The sequence below is a fragment of the Anastrepha ludens genome, chromosome 6 (genome assembly GCF_028408465.1).
Source record: "Anastrepha ludens isolate Willacy chromosome 6, idAnaLude1.1, whole genome shotgun sequence".
Taxonomy (NCBI): Eukaryota; Metazoa; Arthropoda; class Insecta; order Diptera; family Tephritidae; genus Anastrepha; species Anastrepha ludens.
The window spans coordinates 124004711-124025498 of NC_071502.1; the positions used below are offsets into that span (position 1 = coordinate 124004711).

The following is a 20788-nucleotide window of genomic DNA, read 5'->3' on the forward strand; positions in this document are numbered from 1 at the left end:
CCAGGTGTCATTTTGACCTCAGCATTTCATGCCGACTGATTTTATTACTGAAGGCAGACGCCATCCAATGGATGACGAAACCAACCATCACCTAGTCCAGTAGCGGTGGGTACGTGTGTGGGATGCTGCTAAACGTGTCGAAAAAAATGTTTAACAATTCATTTAATACCGGCTGAAATTTTTTTGCGTATTGTTGACATTTAGTAGAACACAAAAAAATAGTCAGCTGAGCGGTAGAGGGGGGAAAATACGTCAGCTGAACAGGCGAACTTGTAAAATAAATTAAAAAGTAAAAATACTTATGCCGATTGAAATTTTTTTACATAATTTTGGACACATATGAAAATATAATAATGACTGCGTTTATAGTGGTGGGAAGACCGTCTGCCGAAGCAAGAATGTATCATTGCGTTCAGCTGACGTATTTTCCCCCTCTACGGCGCAACTGACTATTTTGTTTTATTCTACTAAATGTCAACAATACATGAAAAAAGTTTCAGCCGGTATAAAATGAGTTGGTAGAAATTTTTTTTCGACACGTATCGTACCCTCCCACAATCACACCCACCGCGGGTGCGCCAGCTGACGTTCACTTTCGTTATTCATGAAAGCTAAATCACAAGTATAGATAAGAATTTAACGGTATAAAAACGCAGTCCAAAATCGACCCCTGGCTCCCGGACTAATAGATTTGTCATAACAAATAAAAGGGGAGAGTTGTAAGCGAAAATTTGAAAAAATCTGGTTCTTCGTTGAAAATAGAAAATAAAAAAAAGGAAAATATTTTTGAAAATGGATTATCGTTGGCCTTAAGAGAACAACTGTCGTCTATACTAATATTATAAAGAGGAAAACTTTGTTTGTTTGTAATGAATAGGCTCAAAAACTACTGGACCGATTTTAAAAATTCTTTCACCATTCGAAAGCTACATCATCCACGAGTAACATGGATTATATTTTATTTTGGAAATAGGGCTCGAGATATAGGTCAAAACGTGGACCCGGGTAACCTTCGGATGCGTATGTACAATATGGGTATCAAATGGAAGCTGTTGGTGAATGCTTTAGTCCAGAGTATTTTTCATGCCACTCCGGGACTAGGGTCTCGAGATAGAGACCAAAACGTGGGCCCTAGAATGTGTTTGTACAATATGGATATCAAATTGAAGTTGTTGGTGAATGCTTTAGTACAGAGTATTTTTCATGTCGCTCCGTGACTAGGGTCTCGAGATATAGGTCAAAACGTGGACCCGGGTAACCTTTGGTTGTGTATGTACAATATGCATATCAAATGAAAGCTGTTGATAAGTGCTTTAATACGGGGTAATTTTCATACCTATTGATGACTAGGGTCTGGAAATATATGCCAAAACGTGGACCCGCCGTGTCTTTGCACCGAATCAAACCAAACTTACACACATTGTTAAGGAAGTATTGAAGATGGTTTCCGTATAGTTTGGATACCTATTGGTAGATAGGGTCTCGAGATATAGGTCAAAACGTGGACCCGGGTAACCTTCGGATGTGTATGTACAATATGGGTATCAAATGGAAGCTGTTGGTGAATGCTTTAGTTCAGAGTATTTCCATCCGCTCCGTGATTAGGGTCTCGAGATAGAGACCAAAACGTGGACCCTAGAATGTGTTTGTACAATATGGGTATCAAATGAAAGCTGTTGATAAGAGTTTTAATACGGGGTAATTTTCATACCTATTGATGACTAGGGTCTCGAAATATATGCCAAAACGTGGACCCGCCGTGTCTTTGCACCGAATTAAACCAAACTTACGCACATTGTTAAGTAAGTATTGAAAATGGGTTTCGTAAAGTTTGGTTGTAATTCGGAGCACTGGCAACGGGTACAGCGTTCTTTTGAACCAGCCATAATGTCGCTTACTTTTTTAACGCTTGGGGCGGAACTGAACTGTCAAATTGACAGTGTGAGTTACAATGTGTCAATATTTCTTTCTGATTTGGATGCCATAAGGAAAAAACGTAAGTGCAACATGTAAAAATTGTTTGTGAATTTTTTTGGAGTGGATTTTGGAACAGTGAATAATTTCTTACGAATTTTGAGAATTTAATGTGAAATCCGAATGAAATTATGTGTTCGTGGAAAAAGAATTTTGTTTGGTTTTTGTTTTTTATATAAATGGATAATGGTTAAGAAGCTCCAATGTTTAATAAAACATATAAATTGAAACGAAAAAATCATGGATGATCAGGAAAAAAGACGATTGTTTCTTAGTTATTCATATGCGTTGATTTGAAATTTAAAAACAATCTTCTTTTTTCCTGATTTTCAATTTATATTTTATATTTACTCAAAAACAAATAGAAAAACAAAAAATATTGTTTATGCCAAAGCGCTTGAATAAAGAATAAAGAAATAAATAATATGAAAATCATATATTTTCTGTTCTAAACCATATCTATTCTATTTTAGTGTGCCCAGCGAAGGGGGCCGGGTTTGCTAGTATGGAATAAATGCCAAAGTAGAGGTGTCATAACCATAACGCTATGAATTTGCTGATCGAACCAACATATGGGCAACACTGTAATCGATTAGAGGGGCCATGCCATAAATCCGTAGCCATAACCATAATCGTAACCATAACCAGTTGCATGGTGTTTCGATAAAGCTTCCAAGTTTCGTAGTAATTGAGAAAGTCGTTTCTAAAAGAAAGCGTGTAAGTTTTGATTAAAACAGAGACGTCAATTCGACGCATTATTTGATATTTCTTAAAACTTCCTGGGTATTCTTTCAAACCTATGGAGAAATAATTTTTGCATCTATCTCAAGGTCCAAGTCGAAGGGATACTCGAAAAACAGCATAAATCAATTTTGGAAAAGGCAGAAGTGTACTTACAGATTTACTAGTATATTTCGCATGAGTATGTAATCAAATTTTTGATTATCGAAAATTGAATGAAACTGTTTTGAACTAAGTACATATGAGCTATCACACCGGGTGGTAAATACCTACTTTTATGAGTGGATTTATTAGCAGCTCTGAAGTACGTGCTTATGTTCTGCTAATCAGGTAAAATTCCACCAAGGGTAAATATTTATTTAACTTTCACGATAATTCGTCCATAATCGATTTTGCCACATACATAAGCTGCTTAAAAAAAGGGGTATTTTGATTATCGGCGCTGATAAGTAGTTATTATGTAGTTTATTACTTATTAGCGTAGGTACATAAAGATACCGATGCAAACTTTATTGCCCAATACTATACAAATAAATATACGTACAAATGTGGGTTATCAAAAATTAAAAGACAGTGACTTTAAGCTATATTTATTATAGTCTGAACTAAATTCAAATTAGTGTAAATAAAAAACTAAATAAAAAACAAGACAAATATGCCGTGTGTATGTGGACAAAAAGTTGATCGTCCTCAACCGAAAGTGCAGTGTGCTGAATGTCAAGAGTTCTTTCACCTTGATTGTGTTGGTTTACTACAGGCAGATGTGGATTTCTTGCTCTCATCTGATAAACCGTATCTCTGCAAGGCCTGCTCTGCTGATAGACGCTCTTCCATTAGGTGTCAAACATTATCAGTACTTTCGGCCGAAACAAAAAATAATAATCATGATGATACAAATGTGCACAATAATAAGCAACAAATTACATTGCTTGTTGTTGTTAAAGAACTAGCTGCGCTTAGAACGGAAAACAGTCGCATACTATCTGCTGTAATTGCTCTGCGTGAAGAAAAAAAACAAACAATGCAAAAATCAGATGATCTTCTTGCAGAAATTCGCTCATTGCATTCTAAGCTTGAAGCAAAAGATGTCGCTCTCGCTACATTAACAACTGAGGTAAAAAATCTCAAAAGCATTGTTGCTAACTCTGCTAGCGTTCTCGGTAGTGCAAATTCAAAATATGCGAGCTCCTTGCTCTCTCCTCTTTCTGTTCGTTGTCCGCCTAATGACCATGAAAACAATGCGCTGAACTCTGCTGCTACGTCTAAGCCTGCCTCGCAAACATCTGCTTTGCATGGTTCTGCCGTCGCTAAGGAAAAGAAAGCTAAGACTACATCTAAGACGGCTGCTGCTACTATTACTGCACCTGCAAAAGTTACCTTTGCTGCTGTTGCTGCTTCATCTCAGGTCTCTGCGACTTCTGTTTTAAATGCTGCTACTGAATCTGTGCCCGCAATACGACAGACATCCCAGTGGGAAATGGTAACAAAAAATAGTAGACGGAAATTTAATAAGCCTATTGTGATTGGTTCCAATAACAATAATGAGCTACAAGTGGTCCCAATATTTAAATGGCTACACTTGTCGTCATTCTCGCCCAATGTCAATGAAACTGATATTTTGACTTATGTGTCGAAGCATGCTGAAATTGAAACTAAGTCTTTGGTATGCTACAAACTTGTTAAAAAAGATACGGAATTAAATACACTTAGAAAAATTAATTTTAAATTGGGAGTATCAGAATGCTCTTTTGAAAAGGTGCTCAATGCGGACATATGGCCAGAGAGTGTAAAAATCCGACCTTTTCATTTTTTTCAAAAAAACGATTCACCAATGCATCAGCAATAAAAAATTGTGCTCTCAATAATGGCCAAAAAAATTTAAAAATGTACTTTCAAAATGTTTCTGGATTGAGAACTAAATCTAATCAACTTTTAGCGTTTAGTTCGCACATGGACTATGATATTTTTGTTCTCATCGAGACATGGTTAAATGAGAACTTTTTCGATAATGAGTTTTTTGATCCAAATTTATACCATGTCTATCGTAAAGACCGTGATGTCGAGAAAACTGGTCTCTGCAGAGGTGGAGGGGTTTTAATAGCTGTTCAACGGAAGTATAGCTCATCACTAGTATCTCTGAAAAACAATGATACACTCCTGGATCAGCTGTGTGTCTCTGTGCATGGTGCTTCAAATATATTGATTTGTGCGTCATATATTCCTCCGTCAAGTATTGATACACTGTATAAAGCACATGTGGATAATGTTTTAGCTCTAACCTCAAATAATGGCAATTTTTGTGTTCTTGGGGACTTCAATTTGAGTAATATTGAATGGTCTAGTTTAGATGATAGTACTGCATTATGTCCTAACAATGTTAGTAGTATATCTGAAATTTATTTGATTGATAATTTTTTAAGTTTTGGACTGGTTCAGATAAATAGTTTCTCAAATAGTCTTTCTCGAATTCTCGATCTCATTTTCATTACTGACAATATAAATTTTTCTTTATTAGAATGTGTAGACCCTCTGTCTACTCCTGGTCTGCATCATGTACCACTTGTCCTTCATATAGAATTCTATGAGTTTAATGATTTTTATTTTGAGAATGTGACTTCCAATTTTTGTTTTAAAAACTTTGATTTTAATATAATTAATTCAGCAGTTGATATTATAGACTGGGATTCTTTATTTACTGGGGTTGAAGTTGCCAATTGTTATGATATTTTCAAGCATAATATAAATGATATCTGTAAAAATAATATACCGGTGATAAAAAGGACTAGTTATAGAGTACCGTGGCATACCAAGGAACTGAGAAAACTAAAAAATTTGAGAAATAAATATTTCAAAAAGTTTAAGTTTTCTCATTCCTTCACAGATAAAGATAAATATCTACAGTTCTCTAGAGAACTTAAATCTTTGGATATGGACTTAAAGCGAAATTATATTCTCAAGTTCGAATCGGACATTAAATCAAATCCTAGTTCCTTCTGGCGTTATGTTAGATCTAGGAAATCATGCTCAAGTATTCCTTCGGTTGTCTTCTATAACGAAACTCAAGCACATACTTCTACAGATGCAGCCAATCTTTTCGCAGATTTTTTTTGTTCAAATTTTCAAGTAGACTCTGATTTAATTGATGAGTTTCATTCGAGCATGAATTCCTCAATCAATATTGGCTCGTTAACTTTTACGCTTTCTGATATCGAAGATGGAATTCGGCAACTCAAAACATCAACAAAAACTGATGATGGCATCATCGGTTGTAGATGGGCTATCTTCGTATCTTCTTAAAAACTGCAATTGCCTATCCACTTTTGTTAATGTTTAACAAATCCCTTGATCGAGGAGAATTCATAGATGCCTGGAAAGTAACAACCATTAATCCAGTATTCAAAAGTGGAAATAAAAACAATATTACTAATTATAGACCAATTGCCAAATTATCCACGGTATCAAAATTATTTGAATTAATAGTGAAAGATAAAATCTATTTCGTAGTTAGTCGTTATATTTCAGTAGACCAACATGGCTTCATGAAAGGTAGATCTACTGTTTCAAATCTTGCTGTGTTCTCTGAATATTGTATATCATCGTTTAAAAAAAAAACTCAAGTTGATGCTGTGTACACAGACTTTTCAAAAGCATTTGATAAGGTTAATCACAGGGTTTTAATTTCCAAATTGAGTGCTATAGGATTCCATTCCACTCTTTTAAAATGGATTAAATCCTATCTCTCCTCTCGGAAATGTGTTGTAAATGTTGATGGTGTGTCATCTATTTCTTTCATTGCGTCCTCTGGGGTACCTCAGGGAAGTATACTGGGCCCCTTACTTTTTATACTTTTTATTAATGACATTTCTAGTTGTTTTAATAACGCAAATTTTCTCTTGTATGCCGATGATTTAAAGATATACTCGAGGATTGCAAGTACAGTGGACTCTTTAAACCTTCAATCTGATCTAGATAACGTTGATTCTTGGTGTAAAAGAAATAAGTTAGATTTAAATATAAGCAAGTGTTTTTATATTTCTTATTCTAAATCTTGTTCTCTTATACCCACTTCCTACCACATTTGTGGTTCTAGCTTATCTCATCGAAGTGAAATTACTGATCTTGGTGTGGTATTTGATTCTAAATTCTCTTTTCAAAAACATTTAAATCACACTATTTCAAAGTCTTATTCCGTACTTGCGTTTATTCGACGTTTTAGTTCAGACTTTGTTGATCCATATACTCTAAAGTTGTTGTATACGTCTCTGGTGCGTTCCAAGTTAGAATATGCCGTCTTTATTTGGAGACCATATTATGCTTGTCATATTAGTAGGCTTGAACGTGTCCAGAAAGCTTTTGTGCGTAATGCATTGTGTTCTTTAAATTTCACTGATCCAATTCCATCCTATAAAAGTCGGTGCTTGCTTATAAATCTAAAATCACTAGATATTAGAAGGACTATTCTCTCCATTACTTTCCTCTTCGATTTGATAAACGGGGTTATTGACTCCCCATCGCTACTCGAGAAAATCAATTTCAATATTCCTCAGCGAAGTTTACGGAATCATGATTTTTTCCGGTTAGGGATGGCACGAGCTAATTATGCTTCCAATGCTCCGATTTCTAGAACTCTGGGTGATTTTAATTCGCTTTCAAATCATACTGGCCTGGATTTCTGTTCCACAAAGAATCACTTCAAATTGGTTCTAAATGAATTGTTGAACTAAATTCTTAGTATTAATCTAATCTTCTTCTGTAAATTATAAAAAATGTATTCTTTTTCTTTCACTCATTACAATTGAAACTAGTTAATTATATATTAAGTTTAATTTTACTTTGATTAATTTATTCAGCATTAATCTGTTTTCATAGTCTGTAAGAAATATTGTATTTTTAGACTATTAATTAATTAAATAAATAAATAAATAAATAATTGCTATGTAGAAAATAAAAATTTAAGTACTACAATTCTCTGCATCTCCAGCACTGGAACATATCAGCTGCTTTCAGCCGACGAGTAGAGAACAACCGCTTCAAATGGCATCAAATATATGCGCTGACTCAAATCAACTTTTTCGCTAAAAAATTAAGAATTACAAATATTTCAATAGCAAAGAATATTATAAACTTGTCACATACCCATAGCTGTGTGGAGAGTACGGACTGAGCAGCACATACTCCATCGTTTGGTTTGCCAAGCCATACATATATTCTATGCTATTGCCCATATTTACGAGTATTCGATATTCTTCACGTTTGACGGCGGTTCTGCAAATGAAAGTAAAACATTTTAAACATTTCTTTTAAAAAGTGATTTTTCTCGACGTACCTTACAACTTGAAATACTTGCTCCGACACGGCACCAAACGAGAAACCATTATCATCCTTGAACGCTTTGAAAGCTGGAGTTTGCTTCAACTTCGTCATTCCTTTGAAGATCTGCAAAGTGCTGCGTGCGACACCGCGTTCCGTTGCTACGTTAATTACCTCATAATCGGAAGATACCGGCAGCCATGTAGTTGGACCAGTAGTGAAGCCGGTGTGCGCTGAGTTGGTCCACTGCATGGGCGTGCGCTCAGGATCACGATCTTCGCAAGAAACTTCAGTACATTCAGTGTCTACATTGGACATGCCAATTTCTTCACCCTGTGTAAACAGAAAACAAGTATTCAATTATTTGAGTATAAGTAAAGATAATTTCAATTCCCACGCCCCACATAGTAAGTCACTGATGTGCCTGGTAATGCGTGCACCAGCATAGTCATCAGATACACCTTTCGTTGACTCATACGTGTAGCCAGGCGATCGTTGTCGTGGTTGCCCAGCACCCAGTTAGCGCTGTGATGTCTTTCCCATATTGTATCCATCCATACCGTGGTAAGCTGCTCAACATTTCTAGCCGTCGAATGGGAATCCAGCGACATTAAATTGAAGTTCATTGGTATTTGTGTGCCTGCGTGTGTGCCATTATTAATGTAGTCGCTCAAAACGTCAACCGAGGTGTAGGCCTCAGCTATCAAAGCTCTATAGAAATGAAAGGGTTTTACTAAACACTTAAAAATGCCATTGCGATCACCACTCTGCTGTGGTCACTCACATAGTATCGCCACCATTCTGATTCTTGTATTCATCAAAGAACTTGCGCCACTCGTAGACAACCTCAAGTGTCAGCGGTTGATCTCTTGAGTATATGTGATCATAATAATTATAGCTATTGGGATCATCGCTCCAGCCACTCGTCGGTTCGTCGGGATATGTGCCATTCGCGTACTGTTTCTCACCAATATGTGGCACTGCATCAATACGAAAGCCATCCACACCACGATCAATCCAAAACTGCAACACTGCCTGCATATGCTCACGCACCATTGGATTGCTGAAGTTGAGATCCGGTTGTTTTGCCAAAAATTGATGCAGGTAATATTGCTGACGTTGCTCGTTCCACGTCCACATCGAACCACTGAAGACGCTCACCTACAAAAGAAACATTTCCTAAGTTCAAAATTCAAATTCTTGCAGATATTGCAAATATTGCATAATAAACATACCCAGTTGCTAGGTGGGACACGTTCGCCAGTTTGCGAATCAATTTTGCCATCCTCCCACATATAGAAATCATCGTAACCATCTTCACGACGTATGGATTTCTGGAACCACTCGCACTCATCACTCGAGTGATTGGGCACAAAGTCTAAAATAATCTTCAGTCCTAGTTTATGCGCCTTTGCAATCATTGCATCAAAATCCTCTATTGTGCCAAACAGTGAATCGATATTAGTAAAATTAGATACATCATAACCCATATCTGCCATCGGTGACTCGAAGATTGGTGAAAGCCAAGTTGCAGTTACACCGATTTCTTTGAGATATTCCAGACGTGACGTAATGCCATTCAAATCGCCCACTCCGTCGCCATCACTGTCCATAAACGATCGCGGGTATATCTGATAGAGTGTAGCAGACTCCCACCAGTCGACTGTGGTGGCAAAGGCGCAGTTGCCACAGCAGAGCAGGACCGCAGTGAATAATAATAATAGTTGCGACAACATTACAAAATCGACTGTGAGAGTAGACTAGACGTTTTGTATTTTAAAAGCTGGCCATACTTGACTACGAATAATCTTCATTACAGTTATTAGATAAGAAATTTATTACTAAATTTTATACAAAACCCATCCGAGAAAATTGCTGGTTGCGCGGTTGCACGTCAACATGTATGTATGTATGTAAAGCGTTTTTCAGTAAGAGGGCCTTAAATTTTTTTTTTTAATAAAACATGGCTTTTCTGATAAATAATTTTTTTGTGTTTTGCTTCGCCACCAATATCAACGTGTCCAGCAGCGCTCAGTTCCGCTAGCAATACATTTGGCATCCGTGCGTTACTAACGGCCAGCACAAGCCACTTGATTGACGAAGGGGGTTCTAGGCAAACTTGTAAATTGTGACAGTTGACTTTTTTTCTGAGACTCTTAAAGTACTCACTAACATAATTTACAACAGCAAATCAAAATTCATGTACAAAAAAGCGAAAAAAAATAAGAAGGGGAGTTTGCTGTTCAGCTGGCGGCATACATATTTTTTTTAATAACTATAGCTTATCGGATTGGATCTTCTTCTGTCAACCAATGTATGAAGTAAAATATCATTGTTTCTTTTTTTTTTTGTTTTTGATTGAGGTGTTTGAAGTCATGAGGGAGCTGTGTGGCTTTTTATAAAATTCTAATAATTTTCTGACTTTTGACAAAGCAACTTCTCAGATTGTTTGGCTTTGATAACAATGAAAATTAGTAGTCATACTCAAAATACAGTAATAAACACTTAAAGTTTCAATAAATGGAAAATTAATAAACCAAAAGTGTATTGTTCTGTTAACCACTCCAATAACATTGGTCTACAAATAAATATTTTTTTTTACCCAGGCATAGGTCATCCAATTCGTATACAAAACCTCGTCGCTGAGTCCGAAAATCCACATAATTTTGTGTTCGCCACTTGCCAAACTTTACTTAAATATTTCCGGCCAATGCTATTCGGTTGTTCTGTCCATTGGGGGATAAAATTTTTATATTTTTGCAAAAAAAGAAAAACTTTTTTTTTACCTTTGTAAATAGTTTGAAAATGTTTACTTCTAATAAAAAAAATTACCTTTGAAGGGCTCTCCAAATACAAAATTAGTCATTTTTAATGATCTACCTTTTTTACTTCAATACAGAACTGTTATTTGACAGTATCTCAATAAATACATGACAGAAACAAAATGAATTGATTTTCGGACTCCGCGACCGATTTAACATAGGAATTGGCCGATCTAATTTTTTGGGTTTTTTTTTTGGCTGTAAACTAGTGTAACTACTCAATACAAGTGCTGGCATACATAGTACAATGCACTCGAATGCCTATATACACACATATTACAATTGCTGATGCGGCAATGTACAAGTACTAATCTACTATAATTCCATAAGTATTACCCGCTCTGCCACACTCGTGTAACTGTACAAATTTTTCCTTTCCTAACCTGCACTAAATGGTGTTTGTCTTCTTTTTTATTTTTAAAATAAATACAGCTGTTAATGCCGAGAGTGCTTGAGAGACAAAGCTTTTCTGATAATGGAGCAGGCGCAATTCAGCACTGACAAAGCCTATTATACGAGTACGAGATATGCAAGTATATACGTAAAAGCGGTACGCGGCCCTAATAGAGACACTCCACACTAGAATCGCTGGTATTAAAAAACCCCAAAGGAATGTGAGAAATTACTTGCTCATGTTACGACACATTCTTCAGTACTGGGTGAGAAGTCGGTCCAGGCTGCCAAAATGCAAGCGTAAAACAGAGGTTCTAATGGTTTCGTTCTGATAATATGGACGTCGAAGATGAGCTGCGCTCTATTGGGTTAGTCTTTGAAAATGTCGACAAACTCAAGATGCGTATTTTTTCCATGACCTAGAAACTGAAGAAAAGTTAGAAAACCATTTGAAGCATTTGCATGAAGTTTCAAGAAGAAACTGTATATATTGGAGAAACACGATTTTACGCAAAGAACCTTTTGAGCCAAATTGACACTGATCTTGGAAGCAAATGTTAATTGGACACAACAGCCGCAAAAGGTCGTCACCAACGAATGCTTATATCTTTCGGGAAGAGATTGGAAAGCAACAATCCGGATTGAGCTGCTTCTATCCGACCGTACTTTCAAATCGGACTGTCAACAACTGACCATTCAGACAATACCGAACCTTCTTCTTCTTTCTTCTTAATTGGCGCGATAACCGCTTACGCGATTTTGGCCGAGCTTAACAAAGCGCGCCAGTCGTTTCTTTCTCGTGCTAACCGGCGCCAGTTGGACACACCAAGTGAAGCCAAGTCCTTCTCCACCTGATCTTTCCAACGCAGAGGAGGCCTTCCTCTTCCTCTGCTACCACCAGCTGGTACCGCATCGAATACTTTCAAAGCCGGAGCGTTTGTATCCATTCGGACGACATGACCCAGCCAACGAAGCCGCTGGATCTTTATTCGCTGCGCTATGTCTATGTCGCCGTAAAGCTCATACAGCTCATCGTTCCATCGCCTGCGATATTCGCCGTTGCCAACGTGCAAAGGTCCAAAAATCTTACGCAGAATCTTTCTCTCGAACACTCCAAGCGTCGCTTCATCGGATGTTGTCATCGTCCACGCTTCTGCGCCATACGTTAGGACGGGCATGATGAGAGTCTTGTAGAGTGTTAGTTTTGTTCGTCGAGAGAGGACTTTACTGCTCAGTTGCCTACTTAGTCCAAAGTAGCACTTGTTGGCAAGAGAGATTCTACGTTGGATTTCAAGGCTGACATTGTTATCGGTGTTAATGCTGGTTCCTAAATGAACGAAGTCTTTTACAACCTCGAAATTATACTGTCTACAGTGACGTGAGTGCCGATACGCGAGTGCGCCGACTGTTTGTTTGAAGACAGGAGGTACTTCGTTTTGTCCTCGTTCACCACCAAACCCATTCGCTTTGCCTCTTTATCCAGTTTGGAGAAGGCAGAACTAACAGCGCGGTTGTTAAGGCCGATGATATCAATATCATCGGCATACGCCAACAATTGTACGCTCTTATAAAATATTGTGCCTGAGCGATTAAGTTCTGCGGCTCGTACGATGCTCTCCAACATCAGGTTAAAGAAGTCACACGACAGCGAGTCACCCTGTCTGAAACCTCGTTTGGTATCAAACGGCTCGGAGAGGTCCTTCCCAATTCTGACGGCGCTGCTGGTGTTGAGCAACGTCATCTTACATAGCCGTATTAGTTTTGCGGGGATACCAAATTCAGACATAGCGGCATACAGGTAACTCCTTTCCGTACTGTCGAATGCAGCTTTGAAGTCGACGAAAAGATGGTGTGTGTCGATTCTCCTTTCATGGGTCTTTTCCAAGATTTGGCGTATTGTGAATATTTGGTCGATGGTAGACTTTCCAGGTCTGAAGCCACACTGATAAGGTCCAATCAGTTGGTTGACGGTGGGCTTCAGCCTTTCACACAATACGCTCGCTAGAACCTTATAGGCGATATTTAGAAGACTAATCCCGCGGTAATTGGCACAAATTGCAGGATCGCCCTTCTTATGGATTGGGCAGAGCACACTTAAATTCCAATCGGCAGGCATGCTTTCATCCGACCATATTTTGCATAGGAGCTGATGCATGCACCTTACCAGCTCCTCGCCGCCATATTTGAATAGCTCAGCCGGCAGTCCGTCGGCGCCCGCGGCTTTGTTGTTCTTTAGCCGTGATATTGCTATTCTCACCACGTCATGGTCGGGTAACGGAACGATAATTCCGTCGTCAACGATTGGGGTATCGGGATCTTCACTTTCTCTATGACATGCGCAGCTGTCACTGTTTAACAGGTTCGAGAAGTGTTCCCTCCATAATTTAAGATTGCTCTGTACGTCAGTCACCAGATCACCGTCTTTGTTCTTACAGGAAAACGCCCCGGTCTTAAAACCTTCTGTAAGCCGCCGAACTTTCTGGTAGAATTTTCGGGCGTTGTTCCTACTGGCCAGCATCTCAAGCTCCTCGCACTCACGTATTTCGGCCTCACGTTTCTTTTGTCGGATAATACGTCTCTCTTCCTTTTTCAGCTCTCTGTAGCGATCCCACATGGCTCGCGTTGCGCCCGATCGCAGCGTGGCTCTATAGGCGGCATCTTTTCTTTCGGCGGCAGCATGACATTCCTCGTCGTACCAATTGTTTTTTCGGGCTCGCCGGAATCCGATTTCTTCTTCGGCGGCGGTACGTAGGGAACGAGAAATGTTGCTCCATTGCTCGCACATGCCGGTGTGTTGGGCAGTGCTCTCCGAGAGCAGGAGTGAGAGTCGAGTGGCGAATCTTCTGGCTGTCTGTTGTGATTGCAGCTTTTCGATGTCGAACATTCTTTGCGTAGGTAGATGTACGTTTTTTGCTGCACAGAGGCGTGTGCGCAATTTGGCTGCAACAAGGTAATGATCCGAGTCGATGTTGGGTCCTCGGATCGTACGTACATCTAATACACTAGAAGCGTGTCTTCCATCTATCACAACATGATCGATCTGGTTTCGCGTTTTTCGATCAGGGGACAGCCAGGTAGCTTGGTGTATCTTTTTATGCTGGAATCTGGTGCTGCAGACTACCATGTTTCGGGCCCCGGCGAAGTCGATCAGCCTCTGTCCGTTGCCGGATGTTTCGTTGTGCAGGCTGAATTTTCCGACTGTGGGACCAAAAATTCCCTCCTTGCCCACCCTGGCGTTGAAGTCGCCAAGCACGATTTTTATGTCGTGGCGGGGGCAGCGCTCATATTAACGTTCCAAGCGCTCATAGAAAGAATCCTTGGTCCCATCGTCCTTCTCTTTCGTCGGGGCGTGGGCGCAAATTAGCGAGATGTTGAAAAATCGCGCTTTGATGCGGATTATTGCGAGACGCTCGTCCACCGGAGTGAACGACAGTACTTGGCGACGAAGTCTCTCTCCCACAACAAATCCGACACCGAATTTGTGCTCCTTTACATGGCAGCTGTAGTAGACGTCGCAAGGTCCTATGTTTTTCTTACCTTGCCCCGTCCATCGCATCTCTTGGATGGCAGTGATGTCAGCCTTTACTCTCACGAGGACATCAACCAGCCGGGCAGAGGCACCTTCCCCATTAAGGGACCGGACATTCCAGGTGCATGCCCTCAAATCGTATTCCTTATTTCGTTTGCAGGGGTCGTCATCAGTGTTGGAAGTTCTCATCCGAGGCTTTGTTGCTGTTTTCATTGGGGGGGCTTTTTAAGTGGCGGGTCCCAAACCCAGCGCACAACCAGCTATGCTGGGATGCTTCGCCTTCTCACTTTAGCTCACTCCCGAACGGGTGTTCGGAAGCTAACCAGAGGATACGTGGGCTAATCCCGGACGTTGTGAGCTGCTTGAACCATATGTAGAAGAATCGTCCTGGCCACTCCCAAGTGAATGGCGATCAGTAACTTCCCCACTTGCGTGGACTTCTACACATGGAACCATCCTCCGACAATACCGAACCGCACATATATATTTAGTGAATCGCCAAAAACTCAGAGAGCTCAGAGAGTCTAGACATACCACCAAATGATTAGCACCATTTCAAGCATTTGCCAAATTTGCCTGTTGGCACATGATTGGCCTCGAGGGAGGCTTGTGAAAATTACCTGATAAAACCGTTTATCTATTGGGCCGAGGAATAATGAAATTGTCTTCGAAATGGACAAAGAGACAACAAAGACGCATATTTGAGCTACATCGGAGAATCCAAAAAATTTCGGAGCTTTTTACGCCATGACTGTATTAAAAATTAAATGGTGACGAGTCTTGCACAGGCGAACATTGTTTCCCTTTACATACTTAGCCAACTGAATGACGAAGCATTTAAACTGATACCGAATATACGCGATGCTTTGATAGATGTATAGCATTACCCAAGCTCCCAGGCATACAATGCCTTTTTAAAACTTTTTCTCGGAATGCAATTTATTTTATATACACCTGTCAAATATTCAATTTAAAGAAGCTTTACATTTGCTTGCACAAGAAAATTTTATTGACGCTCTAAGTTGGCACTGCCAGCTAAGCCTAGTCGGTCCAACGCAAAACGTAGCCATTATAAGCTTTTGTCGCAAATGAATCGGCATCCACAATTTCACTGTTAAAAGAAAATAGTTTAGTAAAGCAATCGATTTAGAGTTCATGACTTGCTTACCCATTTATTCGGCCTGAATACAATGAACTGAGGACGACCTCTGGCGTACCGCTTAAATCGTCAAATAAGCCGTTAAGATTCAATACCTCATCTTGATCGCCAATATTCAGGATCATAAGATAAGTATTACCTGTGTCAGCGCTCCTAAAGTATAAAACCAAGTTTACTCAGAGAAATCAAATCTTCCACTGCCGCCAATTCTCACCTCTTATACAACAAAACATTGTTCACGACAACTGATTCATAATCACCACTGTTGAAAGCTGGCTCAAATTTCCTTAATGCTGTTAGTTGTTTGAAGATTTTTAAATGGCTATTTTCAGCTGCCAACTGTGCGTCAATATTGTTGTTCTCATATGGCTGACCTACTGGCAACCAAGTATGATCAGCTGTGCTGAAACCGGCATTTTTCGAATTATCCCAAAGGAAGGGCGTGCGCTCAGGATCACGTGAATATTTAAGGTAAGTGCTGGGATCTGCGTTGCATGCTTGTGGATCAACACTGTCCTCCCAAGACACATAACCATCCTCCAAACCATACTCTTCTCCCTTAAATTTAAATCTTCATCAAGTCGAATCCCACAAAAATAATTACAAATTCAGGTACTTACGTTGTAAGTGACTGCAATGCCTGGTAGAGTTTGTAAAAAGATGTTCATCAAGTCAGCGCGTTGTGCTCCAAATCGAGAAGCTAATCTGGGATTGTCGTGGTTTCCCAGCACCCAATTGGCATAGACACCTTTTGGCATATTATCTAGCCAGTGGCGTACATAGTAATCGTACTTCTCGGCACTACTTTGATTATTCAATTCTGCCATCATTTCGAAGTTGAATGGGATATTAGAGCCATTGTGCACACCATCTCCATACATGCGCATCAGATTTTCAAAACTAGTGTAGGCCTCTGTGAGCAGCACTTTAGTGTCGGTATCGTAATCGCGTTTCCATTGGTCCACAACATCACGCCATTGGTAGACTATATCGAATATCTCTGGTAGAGAATTGGTGTAGATGTGATTCAAATGACACCAATCATTCGGATCGGGGCAAGAGCTGGTATCTGCAATCACTGGTTCGTCCGGATAAGTGCCAGTTGCAGGATCAATATCGGCTTCAAAGAGGAAGGGCACAGCATCAATGCGAAAACCATCAACGCCATACTCCAACCAAAACCTTAGTATATTTTTCATTTCCTCCACAACATTTGGATTGCGATAGTTTAGGTCTGGCTGTTTGACGCCAAACTGATGCAAGTAATACTGTTGACGTTGATCATTCCACTCCCAAGCGGAGTAGCGGAATTGGGAAACCCAATTGCTCGGAGGCTGACGTGCACCAGTTGTGGCATTAATAACTCCATCATGCCAAATGTAGAAATCGCGATAGTAGGAATCATTGGCGATGGAACGTTTGAACCATTCGTGCTCGTCGCTGGTGTGATTGGGCACAAAGTCTAGTATAAGATGCAAACCGATACTGTGCGCCTTTTCGACTAATGCTAGCAAATCATCGAAAGTGCCGTATTCTGGCTGAACTTTGGTATAATCCGAAATGTCATAGCCAAAATCAGCCATTGGGGATTGGAAGATAGGCGACAGCCACACACCTTGCATACCGATATCCTTGACGTAGTCCAATTTTTCTTTTATACCTGTTTGGAGATTAGAAGGATTTCAAGAACGATATTGCACTGAGCGGCTAAAATGCTTACGAAGGATACACACTCACCATTTAAGTCGCCAATGCCATCGTCATTGCTGTCCTTAAAGGAACGTGGATAGATTTGGTAGAAATTACCATTTTCCCACCAGTCCAACTCACTGCAGCCAAGATGGCAAACAGCGAATACTATTAGGAATATGCCGATAAGTTTTCCCATGTTGTCGTTAGCAGGAAGTACTGCGTTACTGACGACAATTCTTATTCGAAGGCATTTTATAGAGAGTTGTACGCTCCGCCAAGCTAATAACACTATTTTTCGTTTCCCTTTGTTTGGAATAGTGTACTTACAGATTTACTAGTATATTTCGCAAGAGTATGTAATCAAATTTTTGATTATCGAAAATTGAATGAAACTGTTTTGAACTAAGTACATATGAGCTATCACACCGGGTGGTAAATACCTACTTTTATGAGTGGATTTATTAGCAGCTCTGAAGTACGTGCTTATGTTCTGCTAATCAGGTAAAATTCCACCAAGGGTAAATATTTATTTAACTTTCACGATAATTCGTCCATAATCGATTTTGCCACACACATAAGCTGCTTAAAAAAAGGGGTATTTTGATTATCGGCGCTGATAAGTAGTTATTATGTAGTTTATTACTTATTAGCGTAGGTACATAAAGATACCGATGCAAACTTTATTGCCCAATACTATACAAATAAATATACGTACAAATGTGGGTTAATTGCTATGTAGAAAATAAAAATTTAAGTACTACAATTCTCTGCATCTCCAGCACTGGAACATATCAGCTGCTTTCAGCCGACGAGTAGAGAACAACCGCTTCAAATGGCATCAAATATATGCGCTGACTCAAATCAACTTTTTCGCTAAAAAATTAAGAATTACAAATATTTCAATAGCAAAGAATATTATAAACTTGTCACATACCCATAGCTGTGTGGAGAGTACGGACTGAGCAGCACATACTCCATCGTTTGGTTTGCCAAGCCATACATATATTCTATGCTATTGCCCATATTTACGAGTATTCGATATTCTTCACGTTTGACGGCGGTTCTGCAAATGAAAGTAAAACATTTTAAACATTTCTTTTAAAAAGTGATTTTTCTCGACGTACCTTACAACTTGAAATACTTGCTCCGACACGGCACCAAACGAGAAACCATTATCATCCTTGAACGCTTTGAAAGCTGGAGTTTGCTTCAACTTCGTCATTCCTTTGAAGATCTGCAAAGTGCTGCGTGCGACACCGCGTTCCGTTGCTACGTTAATTACCTCATAATCGGAAGATACCGGCAGCCATGTAGTTGGACCAGTAGTGAAGCCGGTGTGCGCTGAGTTGGTCCACTGCATGGGCGTGCGCTCAGGATCACGATCTTCGCAAGAAACTTCAGTACATTCAGTGTCTACATTGGACATGCCAATTTCTTCACCCTGTGTAAACAGAAAACAAGTATTCAATTATTTGAGTATAAGTAAAGATAATTTCAATTCCCACGCCCCACATAGTAAGTCACTGATGTGCCTGGTAATGCGTGCACCAGCATAGTCATCAGATACACCTTTCGTTGACTCATACGTGTAGCCAGGCGATCGTTGTCGTGGTTGCCCAGCACCCAGTTAGCGCTGTGATGTCTTTCCCATATTGTATCCATCCATACCGTGGTAAGCTGCTCAACATTTCTAGCCGTCGAATGGGAATCCAGCGACATTAAATTGAAGTTCATTGGTATTTGTGTGCCTGCGTGTGTGCCATTATTAATGTAGTCGCTCAAAACGTCAACCGAGGTGTAGGCCTCAGCTATCAAAGCTCTATAGAAATGAAAGGGTTTTACTAAACACTTAAAAATGCCATTGCGATCACCACTCTGCTGTGGTCACTCACATAGTATCGCCACCATTCTGATTCTTGTATTCATCAAAGAACTTGCGCCACTCGTAGACAACCTCAAGTGTCAGCGGTTGATCTCTTGAGTAGATGTGATCATGATAATTATAGCTATTGGGATCATCGCTCCAGCCACTCGTCGGTTCGTCGGGATATGTGCCATTCGCGTACTGTTTCTCACCAATATGTGGCACTGCATCAATACGAAAGCCATCCACACCACGATCAATCCAAAACTGCAACACTGCCTGCATATGCTCACGCACCATTGGATTGCTGAAGTTGAGATCCGGTTGTTTTGCCAAAAATTGATGCAGGTAATTTTGCTGACGTTGCTCGTTCCACGTCCACATCGAACCACTGAAGACGCTCACCTACAAAAGAAACATTTCCTAAGTTCAAAATTCAAATTCTTGCAGATATTGCAAATATTGCATAATAAACATACCCAGTTGCTAGGTGGGACACGTTCGCCAGTTTGCGAATCAATTTTGCCATCCTCCCACATATAGAAATCATCGTAACCATCTTCACGACGTATGGATTTCTGGAACCACTCGCACTCATCACTCGAGTGATTGGGCACAAAGTCTAAAATAATCTTCAGTCCTAGTTTATGCGCCTTTGCAATCATTGCATCAAAATCCTCTATTGTGCCAAACAGTGAATCGATATTAGTAAAATTAGATACATCATAACCCATATCTGCCATCGGTGACTCGAAGATTGGTGAAAGCCAAGTTGCAGTTACACCGATTTCTTTGAGATATTCCAGACGTGACGTAATGCCATTCAAATCGCCCACTCCGTCGCCATCACTGTCCATAAACGATCGCGGGTATATCTGATAGAGTGTAGCAGACTCCCACCAGTCGACTGTGGTGGCAAAGGCGCAGTTGCCACAGCAGAGCAGGACCGCAGTGAATAATAATAATAGTTGCGACAACATTACAAAATCGACTGTGAGAGTAGACTAGACGTTTTGTATTTTAAAAGCTGGCCATACTTGACTACGAATAATTTTCATTACAGTTATTAGATAAGAAATTTATTACTAAATTTTATACAAAACCCATCCGAGAAAATTGCTGGTTGCGCGGTTGCACGTCAACATGTATGTATGTATGTAAAGCGTTTTTCAGTAAGAGGGCCTTAAATTTTTTTTTTTAATAAAACATGGCTTTTCTGATAAATAATTTTTTTGTGTTTTGCTTCGCCACCAATATCAACGTGTCCAGCAGCGCTCAGTTCCGCTAGCAATACATTTGGCATC

The 20788-nt window shown here is 39.7% G+C and overlaps 3 protein-coding genes across 3 annotated transcripts; all 3 read right to left on the reverse strand.

The window, feature by feature from the left end:
* Positions 1-7604: 7604 nt before the first annotated feature.
* Positions 7605-9809, reverse strand: LOC128867606 (maltase A2-like). Its single transcript, XM_054108996.1, has 6 exons — positions 9261-9809; positions 8810-9186; positions 8430-8736; positions 8042-8358; positions 7852-7980; positions 7605-7790 (listed from the first exon to the last, which is right to left on the reverse strand). The coding sequence occupies exons 1-6, from the start codon at positions 9759-9761 to the stop codon at positions 7709-7711; spliced, it is 1713 nt and encodes a 570-aa protein (XP_053964971.1). The 5' UTR covers positions 9762-9809; the 3' UTR covers positions 7605-7708.
* Positions 9810-15680: 5871 nt separating this feature from the next.
* LOC128867645 (maltase A1-like) lies at positions 15681-17857 on the reverse strand. The gene is made up of 5 exons (XM_054109067.1): positions 17666-17857; positions 16549-17588; positions 16143-16486; positions 15938-16081; positions 15681-15880 (listed from the first exon to the last, which is right to left on the reverse strand). The coding sequence occupies exons 1-5, from the start codon at positions 17814-17816 to the stop codon at positions 15811-15813; spliced, it is 1749 nt and encodes a 582-aa protein (XP_053965042.1). The 5' UTR covers positions 17817-17857; the 3' UTR covers positions 15681-15810.
* Positions 17858-18280: 423 nt separating this feature from the next.
* Positions 18281-20511, reverse strand: LOC128866531 (maltase A2-like). The gene is made up of 6 exons (XM_054107342.1): positions 19964-20511; positions 19513-19889; positions 19133-19439; positions 18745-19061; positions 18555-18683; positions 18281-18493 (listed from the first exon to the last, which is right to left on the reverse strand). Exons 1-6 carry the CDS (start codon positions 20462-20464, stop codon positions 18412-18414), a joined length of 1713 nt encoding a protein of 570 aa, XP_053963317.1. The 5' UTR covers positions 20465-20511; the 3' UTR covers positions 18281-18411.
* Between the last annotated feature and the right edge of the window lie 277 nt (positions 20512-20788).